The sequence below is a fragment of the Thalia democratica genome, chromosome 7 (genome assembly GCF_965202585.1).
Source record: "Thalia democratica chromosome 7, ktThaDemo2.hap1.1, whole genome shotgun sequence".
NCBI lineage: Eukaryota > Metazoa > Chordata > Thaliacea > Salpida > Salpidae > Thalia > Thalia democratica.
This window is the reverse complement of record NC_139171.1, coordinates 54,759,420-54,769,391: the sequence shown is the minus strand read 5'-3', so window position 1 is coordinate 54,769,391 and position 9,972 is coordinate 54,759,420. Positions and strand designations below refer to the sequence as shown.

At 25.6% G+C, this 9,972-nt stretch overlaps 1 protein-coding gene across 1 annotated transcript; it reads left to right on the top strand.

The window, feature by feature from the left end:
* Window positions 1-2,706: 2,706 nt before the first annotated feature.
* On the top strand, window positions 2,707-9,630 carry LOC145841631 (alpha-(1,6)-fucosyltransferase-like). The gene is made up of 8 exons (XM_082948985.1): window positions 2,707-2,713; window positions 3,052-3,283; window positions 3,705-3,899; window positions 4,195-4,324; window positions 5,397-5,493; window positions 6,047-6,272; window positions 7,910-7,988; window positions 9,478-9,630. The coding sequence occupies exons 1-8, from the start codon at window positions 2,707-2,709 to the stop codon at window positions 9,628-9,630; spliced, it is 1,119 nt and encodes a 372-aa protein (XP_082805111.1).
* Window positions 9,631-9,972: the final 342 nt, after the last annotated feature.

Genomic DNA, 9,972 nt, shown 5'->3' with positions numbered 1-9,972 from the left:
CCAGTTGTAAATCATAATTATTGGAGAATTAGTATAATATTCTTTTTAATTGGTTATTAATAGTTTATACTCTCTTTGATTATCTCTCAACTAAATATATTTAATTTTTTTTCTTATTTTTTAGATTTAACATCTGAAATCTAACCCTCATTCTATTTTTCGCTTATCTAATATTTTTCACAAAAAGCCATTTTATTCTTTGTCATCATAATACAACTGTGTTAACAACAACAACAATGCTTTCATAAAATTTTTAATGTTTACTCCCTGGTTTTATTTTGAACATTATTACATTATTAATTTATTATTAGAACTGTGTGCTTAATAATATGTATCTACTACTCCATAACTTCTAACTCTGTAAAAGTTTTTACCTTTTTAAATCCATTAGATATCAATACCCCACTGTATACTATGGTTTAATTGTATTGTTTGTAGACTATAATTTGATAGCTTTTAAATTAAAGGTTGTTTTGCATCAATATAATTTTTAATTTATTTTTTTTTTTTTTTTTGTATATAAACTTAACTCAAACCAATTTTTAATTATTTGTCATTTTTAACATTATTATTTTACTACAGATTTACAATTTGAAAATCCGCTCTGTGGTGAAACTGAGTAATTGTTTATTCTCAAAAATAACAAATTATTAAGTGTAAACTTTATGAACTAATTTTTATTTACTTTTTTACACCCCTAAATTTTGTATTTTGAATATTTAACTAAGATTTTTACTTAAAATGACTAGTAAGAAAAACTTATAAAAATAGTAAGTAAGAAACTCAGCTTCTAATCTTCTAAATAAGATTGTTCGATTAACATAAATCAATTATAAGCACCGTACAGGTATAAACTTTTTAAAATTAATTACAGAAAAAAAAATTAAAATGATATCAAGAAACCTTAACAAACATGGAATCCAGCAAAATAGTTTTAAAATGTGTTTTTTTTTTTTAGTATTTTGCTCTTTTGTAATATTTGCTTACATAACGAAATATTCATATCCGTACGTTTATTTTTTTATAATTTAAAAGACTTTTTACATAAAAGCTTGTCACTAACTTTTTTAAATTTTTTTTTACTTTATTTTGTTTAAAATAAAACAATAATAAACTAAATATGTTTAATAAGAGTTTATAAAGACATATTTAAAACATTGACTATTTATAGTGTGTTATTTACAGGGCTGAAAGGTTTTGGCCAGAAATTAGCAAACAAAAACTGAAAGGTTACGTAATGTCTAATTAACTTTAATTATTATAAATTGTTAAATAACTTTTGTTTTATCTTATTTTGTAAAGTTTCTGCTAAGAATAATTATAAAAGCTTAGAAAGTAAATTTTTTATATGCTTTATATATTCATACAATTTATCTTTTGTTTTTCAACAAGTATTTTATTTAGACGTGTTAACCCGAAGACCAACAGTTGCTGATGAACAATTTATCTTGAAGGAAACAGAAAATTACTTAATAAGGAAAAGTTATGACGATTTAAACGAGTTGATGTATTTTGTTCGAAGCAACTACAAAAAAGAAGACTTTATAGATAATTTTCAAAAACAAATAAGGTATTTTTATGATTGTTTTACAAATACTGTACATAAAAAAAAATTATAATTTTGTAAAAAAAAACTTTTTTTATTTTTTTAACTACAAATAGTTACAAATAATATTTAGTTGACTACTGAAACAATATCATAAAACTTAAATTTTCTAAACAACAACGTATGTTTTTACGAATAAAAAGAAAACTGTGGAATTTATACACTGTTTTTATAAAAAGTTGGCTTTATCCAATTTTTTATAGTAATACTTTTTTATTTTAGTGCAGCTTTAACAAACGTTGAGAATATTTTACAAAGAAACAACCAGTGGAAAAAGAAAGAACTAAAAAAACTGAGTGAAATTGTTCAACATAAAATACATACTGTACAGGTTAATAGTTTTTATGTTTGTTATTATTAAAACTATATTTGACTTAGTTCAATTAATAGTTTGTTTAGTTTAATTTACAAGCATTTTATATGAAACAAACTTCTCATAGCTCTGTTTATTTTACCTCTAACATTAGTTTTCCTTTTAAAGCTTATAAATTGATTTTATCTTGATTTTATATTTAGCAATTATAAACTATAATTACTCGAAAAAATTAATTGTTAGTTAAAAATATCTTCTTCAAAGCTGACTTTTTTTTTTGTAAAATTAAAAAAAAAGTTTTAATAAAGTATTTTAAATCAAATATAAATCACTAAAGTTTTTTTTTAACGTTTTTACGTTTTTGTAAAACTTAAACACGTTTGAATAAACTATTAAATTTGCTAGGTAATGTTAAATATAAAACAAAATTGCTTAATTGTAAAAACTTCAACATTTTAAACTCGCTTTCAATTTGTTTTTGATTGCATTAATAACTTTACTTTTAAGTCATCAAAAGCAAATAACTATTTTCGCAAAAATCGTTCAAAATTTTGATAACTGAAAACAGAATCCACCGGACTGTGAAGCATCTAACCGTTTAACTTGCAAGCCTCAGCAAAAAAGTTGCGGGTTTGGTTGCCAGTTTCACTGGATGCTCTACTGCTTCACGATTTCCTACGGCTCCGAACGCACATTCGTGCCTCACTCTTCGTTCTTGCAAAATTACGGCGATCAGGGATGGAATTCTGTTTTGTTGCCGCTCAGTGAAAACTGTCGGCATTTGAATATGCGAGGTTTCAATTTGTTATTCAGTTTTTATAAAATTAGAAAAAAAAAGTTTTTCAGTTCTACATGTACCGTTTTATCTTAATCAAATTAATTTTTGGAGACTTAATAGAATAGTAAGATAAACTAAATATTAGTTAAAAGCTTTCTGCTTAAATAGGACTCCAGTTGATTTTGCTGTGAATTAAACAAAGTTTATGAAGATCAAAAACATAATAACTTGAATACGTAGCGTGTTGTACACCGGTATCACAAGTTAAGACTTAAAAAATATACTTAATATACTTAAAAACAAATCATCTTAAAAATATACATACTGTTATAACCTGTATAAAATTCATAACAGGAGAAAACAATATGACGGTAGTCGAGCTTCCTATTCATGGAAATTTTTCAAGTCATCCCCCGTACACTCCCATCGACGTACCAGACTATTTGCTGGAAAAGTTGGAAAAACTCCACACGAATCCGGCGCTGTGGTACATGGGTCAGTTCGTCAAGTACATGATGAGACCTAAGCAGCAGTTGCAAGAAAAAATAGAAAAGTTCCAAGCTGAAGCGGGTGGTCCTCTAGTTGGGTAAATATTGTTTATAAAAAACGCATGTACAAATATACCTGTATTGCAGTTTTCTCTGAGATTTGTAATTGAGATAAAACTTAAAATAGTTGTGTACGATAAAACAAAAAAAATAAGAATTAATTTGCGTTAATCCATGTTAAGTAACTAAATGTATATTTTTACTGTCGTTACTATTAAATGTTTGAAAATAACGTTTTATTTGAATATCTCTAAAATTTATACATCTTGTATTGAGGCTTCATTCAGTTTTAATAGTTAAAACAATATAGTAACATTTTAAAATGTTATTTTAAGGAAATTTATCTTACGTAATAAAAATTATTATTAATAATGTATTTTTTACTTAGCTCTTTAAAGAATTATTAAAAATTCAGTTTGTCTCAATGATCAAGTTATATCAATCTAAATAAAATTTCAGACTACACGTTAGAAGAGGTGACAAAATTACAGAAGCTAGTTTTGTCAATATTTCACAGTACATGTTTCATGTAGAGAAATGGTACAGAAATTATCAACTAAAATTGGATGAGAAAGGAGAAACGTTAGGAAATTTGACAAAAAGAGTTTTTGTAGCTACTGATGAAAAGTCATTACTGGCCAAGTTAAAAAAAGAGTTAGTTTTTGTAAAAGTTTATTAAAAGTAACAGTTTTTCTTCACCATAAGTATTTATGTTAAATTCAATTAAAAGTTGTGATAGTAAACGTTAACTATTCTGTTAGATAACAAATGTGTATTGAATTTTTACAATTAAAAAAAAAAAATTGTTTATAAATTTTGAAGCATACACTAATTGTGCTAATAAACAACCCTATTGTTATAACATAAGATGGTAGACTTACCGTGAAAACATTCAATTAATGAAAACATAATTATAATTAAAACTGTCAGTATTCTTTGTTAAACATAGGTATCCAAGTTACGAGTTTATAAGCAATGAAAACTACCGAAGACGAAGTGAAAGTGGTTTAGAACAAATTGTCAGCGATGTAAAAATTCTGTCACAATGCGATTATGTGGTCTGTACTTTTTCATCAAATGTTAGTTTTGAGTAGTTTACCTAAAGTCTTTAGAAAAATATGATCTATTTATTTTGTTAATTTTTTTACTATACTTTAGCAGTACAAATGTAAGAGTAAATAAACATAGAGTTTTAACTAAGTTTATATTTTAATTAAAATAGATCAAGTATAAAACTAAAAGTTTATGAATAAATCTTTAACTAATAGAACAGATCTATTTTTATAATTGAGCAGAATTAATGTTATAATTTTTTGATTTTTGCATATACAACTTTCTGACCTTACAATTTAACTTTTCTATGTCTGAAAAAAAACTTAAACTATGTTTGACATTTTGTTAATTTAAAATAAGCCGTACGATGATTTTCAAAGTAAACGTAAACACAAAGTTGCACATAAACATCAACAACAGACCATGTAACATTCTGCGACCTGGTTTTGTCCTTTTTGGGACTCATCAGGCAGACATAGTCACGATGAGCTGTCATATAAGTCATAACCAAACATTAGTTTGTTGGTACAGCCGAAAAAATAAGCCAAAGTAAACATAAAAATGAGCTGTTACTTGAATGTTTTTATTGTTGTTTTGACAATCAAGAAACGGTTTTTGCTAAATAAACATAGTTTTTATAGATTTGAATTAATTTTACAGTTTTAAGTTTTATATAGCATTTATTATACTACAAAAAAAGTGAAAAATAGCAGTTATTTTGCATAAAAAAAACAGGTAGCTCTATTGACTCAAAGCATGAAATTCTTATAAATCTTATAAGAACATCCTAATTTTTGTTATTTTGCATTACTTATAAATTAGCTAACAAGCACGTCGCAGATAATTTCTATTTGCCATGCACATTTAGACCAATGGCCGCAGTTTGCCGATATCTGTTAAAAACCAAAAAATTAATGACATGTATTGTAATTGATCATTTTAAATGATAAATAATATTAATTTGCACTATTCATTAGTAATTTTGTTTTTCTAGCCTTATATACAAGCACAAGTATAAATCTTAAAACTTTACCTTTACTATATACTTTTACTAAATATTGTTTATTTTAAACTAGTATAACATTTTATGATTTATAGATCTGTAGACTTATTTATGAACTGATGCAAGGCACAAAAAAAGAATATCCGCACCAGTTACAATCAGTCGATGAAGGTTTTTATTACGTAATTCAAGGTATGTTACTTAATAAAAACAGAGTTTTTGAACATTATGTTTTCCAGAAAAAAAAAAAAACTTTTTTTTGAGTATAATAAAACTAAAAGTAAAAATCCAAACTTTAACGAGACTGATTAAAAACTATTTAATGTTTTATGACCAATTTTAATTGTGCGTCGTATATTATAAGTTTTATTTCATACCAAACTTATTTTCAATCATTTCTGCTTTTATATAATAATACTGAAAATGAAGTGTACCTGTACATAGTAAAAAAAAAAGTAACAACAAAAATTTATGTTTAATTTTTCACATTTTTAATTGTTTATTTTATACTTGTTTATTATATGTTTTGGTTTTAAGAAAACAAATAAAGACGGACGAGTTCTTTGACCGAAACTTAGTTTGTAAAATAAATTCTTGAAAGAATAAATTCACTATACTTGTTTATCTTGAAAACATTAATTCAACAACAACAAAATTTAATTTCGTCGTTAATGTTATCAGTTATATTATTAACGTTAAAGTAATGATATTTAACTTTACGCAATTTATCAAAAAATAATTCTAGGGTTCTTTGTTTCTATCAACCAGCAAGCAGTATTGAACCATGTGCCGCAAAATGAAGAAGAAATTGAACTGAAAATCGGTGACGTCATCTCCATACCTGGATCCAGGAACGACGCGAGAAAATCAAACCTTCTGAACGGTTACTCCACGGGCAGGAACGTGAGGACTGGCAAGACGGGTGTGTATCCTTCCTACAAAACTTTCGACACAGCTTCCATGGGTTCAAGGTGGACTCGTACATCAGCCCTTATTTTATTTTAGTTTTAGTTATTTTCTTATATTTCGTTTTTTCCAAGTTAGAAAATGTGGTTTTCTTTAAGATTTAATGTAGCTTGTTTTTAACTTTTAAATAGTTGTTCTATTTATTTAAATGAATAGTGATTGAGGTGTCAAAAGTATATAACTTTTAGTTGTAATATTGTTTTTGACTTTGAAACATGTTTTAATTTTTAGAAAAAAGATTACTTTTTAGTTGTTTTCGTAAAATACAAAAACAACTTAATTTAAGCGCTGATAAATTTCTATGTTTCATACGTAAAAACTAAAATATCTATATTTTAATTTAAGTATAACGAAAAAAGAATCTCATAAGAAATTGTACAGCAAAATTAAGCTGTTTTAAAAATGTACAAATAAACTATAAGGTTTAAGTTTTGCATGAAGTTATTGTTTATATAGAGAAATTTTTGTTTAATCTCTGTAAATAACTTTTTTTAGCTTCATTTTTTTGTTTAATTATCGTTTTGTTATAAAGATAAACAAAATACTAACTGTAAAAACTGTTCTTCATTATTTTCAAAAAAAGTTTAACTAGTATTTTTAATATTTATTTTAGTTTTTATTTATTTTATATGTTTTACAGAATTAGAATTTTGAGTTTATGTCACTTAGTTAAATTATAAAAATAAGTACCAAACAAATATTTTGTGACACTTATTAATAGTTTTTTACCTGCAGCAATTACTTTTTCTAATGTCTTTTTTATAGCAGAAGATAAAAAAAAATACAAAAACATTTATATGGTTATGTCTCATAATTTACTAATAAATTCTTTCGTATTTTGTTTACTTGTATAAAACTTGTTTACTTACATTAAGTGTCATAATCAGTTTTAATAATTTTTAAAGGTTGTAAGTAATAACAAGTTTTAAAAGTTTTAAATGTAAGTTTTAACAAAGTTTTAAAATGTTAAATAAATTTAGTTATAAAAGAATTAGATAACATAGTTTATCTAAGCAACAATAAGTTTAGAAAAATAATCTTTATAAGTTGTTATGATTGTTGTTTGTCGATTTTTTATTTTATATTTATTGCTTGTTTTGTTTTTATACGTTTTGCTATCTAATCGGTATTAAATGAATATTTACTGATAAAACCTCAACTGTTTACTTTCTAAAAAAATAATTTTAAAACTAATTGCTAACAAAAGTAAATGATTAGTGTTAGCTGAAATCTATTTTATTTATTTGCTTTATAGGAAACATGTCTAAAATTTCTGTTCACTATATGTAGTACAAAAAAGTTAGATAATATAAAAAAATATTATACCCTTATTTTTATTAATGGAACAAATGCATTTTGTGTTTTTTTTTAAATTTCCATGTTTTTAATACTTCTTTTCTGAAAATGTTTTTCCTGTTTAATATAAGCCATTATATATGTCAAACTACTTAAAATATCTTGTGTTTTGTCAAACCATAAAAAGGGTAGTTAAACAAAAAACTAAAAAGATTCTACTGTAGTTTACAATACGAGTAAATATTTCTAATTTAATTAATTTTAAGATTGAAGTTTTATCAGATATTGAAAGTTATTAATCATTAAGTTGTATAAACGTTAACAGTGTTAAACATATGCACTCAAGGTTCCTTGGTTTGATCTCAACAGCGGTTTCTAGCGACTATGCTTGCCTGATGAGTCCTAATAAAAGGAAGAAACCGGTCGTAAGTTGTCTCGGATACTGTTGTTGATGGTCATGTTAATTAAAGTTTAGGTTAGTGGTGGACAACTTTTGTAGTCAGCAAGTCATGTAAACTAAAAACTCCTTTCTAGTGTCGACTTGTTAAAAAATGTACTTGCGGGCTACATGATTTAAAAAAATTAACATATAAGAAAATTGAAAAACTCAAGCAAAATTGTAATAAAATTATTTCGAATTATTGTGATCTAGGAAGTACTATTGTGAACTGAAAACCAAATTGAAAGCGTATTTCAAAATATAAAGCACAAAAAAATAAATTTTATTTGTTTTGCAGAAGTAGTTTACAAGTTACTTAGCAGGCCGCAATTTGACTGGATCTGGACCATACGTTACCCATCTAATAACTTAAATGAAACCTGAAATTATAGTAATCTCTCATATAACGAATTTCAGACGTTTAGAAGTTAATGCTAAGTAACTTATTTAAGCCGCAAAATATATTTAAATTATTTTATAAATAGGAATATTCTAAAATTACTATACAAGAGATTAAAAAAGCTACAAAAGAATCAACAGTTTATTTTACACATAATCAAATAAATATCAAAACATCATTGCTGATTTAGTTTGAGAAACTTTGATAGACTGGTTAATTATCTTACATTAAATGGGTTTCATCAATAGCTTCTGTTGATGCAGCAAAATTATTAATTTCAATGCAAAGAGATATTATAAGCAAATTAGTTGTAAAGTTAAATTTAATTTTTAATATTTTTAAACTAAATGTTTCATATTAGAATACCATGAAATAGTATTTGACTTAGAATAACCTTTGAAAAACTAAACCTTAGTTCTAATAATTTTTTTTTTCTTTAATTAAATTTAAAAATTAAAGGTCTTACACTTTATTCTGTTACCACAAAGTAATTAATTTTTTTAAAAACTTTAATTAGGTTAAATTTTGTTTTGTAACTGTAGCAGTCTTTTTGATGGCTTATTTAATACTTTTCAATTTTTATTCCTAGCTATCAGCCTATAGTAAGTTAACATAGGAAAAAAGTAAAGAATTAAAAGCTAGGGTTAACCTATTAAAAAACAACATGTTTTAATTGTCAAAATACTTTGAATTAATGTAGGACACTTGTGCGAAATCTTATTTTGCCTTGTGTCCAATTTTTTATAATTTAAAGGAATTAATGTTTTTCACTTGATATTATATTTTTCTTTTGAAAAAAATAATGAATACATATAGTAAAACTGATTTCCAAAGAAAAGACTATTTTTCACAAACAAAATAAGTGCTAGTTAAAATGATTGTTGTCTTTGATTTCTTGATTAAACTGGAAATTGCTTGTTTATGGGTATGGCTAAGGGAAAATGAGAGAATAAAATGAGAGATCAAGTGATCTACAGTCCAAAGTCCAGGAAAATAAGAGAATCAAATGAGAGATCGCGTGATTTATGGAAAATTCTAGAAAAAGAATTCAAAATCTATAAATACGCCCGATCAGAGCATGAAGGGGCAATCCACCTCGAAACAAGCACGAAGCGACACTCTGCTCCGCAAAAGAAATAACATCGTCAATCTTCAAGAAAGAAGATTTCAACAACAACCTAATCGAAGAAGCCCACGCATTCTGTGGCATCGAGAATCTAAGTACTGAAAGTACTTTTTCATCAAATACTCTAAGCTGGACTCCACGATTGAGTCACAGCGTTCAAGGAGATTAAAGTGAACATCCATCTCAGCAAGTAAACCCACACAGACTGGGCGTCAACCTTAACTACACTTCTACGAACAAGTTGTTTTCATACTGTTTAATTCTATCGTAGTGTTTATGTATATTCATATTATCATATATACTCACTATTGTATTTGCATTATAATATTTATACATATTTATATCACCGCATTTATTCACTATTGTACTTGTATTGTAATATTTATACATATTTATATCATCGTGCCTATTTAATATCGTATTTTATCACCACGCTCCGATTAC

Excerpts from the sequence above, each read along its gene's own strand:
- LOC145841631 (XM_082948985.1), top strand. Across the intron at positions 3,284-3,704 it reads GCGGGTGGTCCTCTAGTTGG|ACTACACGTTAGAAGAGGTG; the intron begins GTAAATATTGTT and ends ATAAAATTTCAG. Across the intron at positions 4,325-5,396 it reads TCTGTACTTTTTCATCAAAT|ATCTGTAGACTTATTTATGA; the intron begins GTTAGTTTTGAG and ends TATGATTTATAG.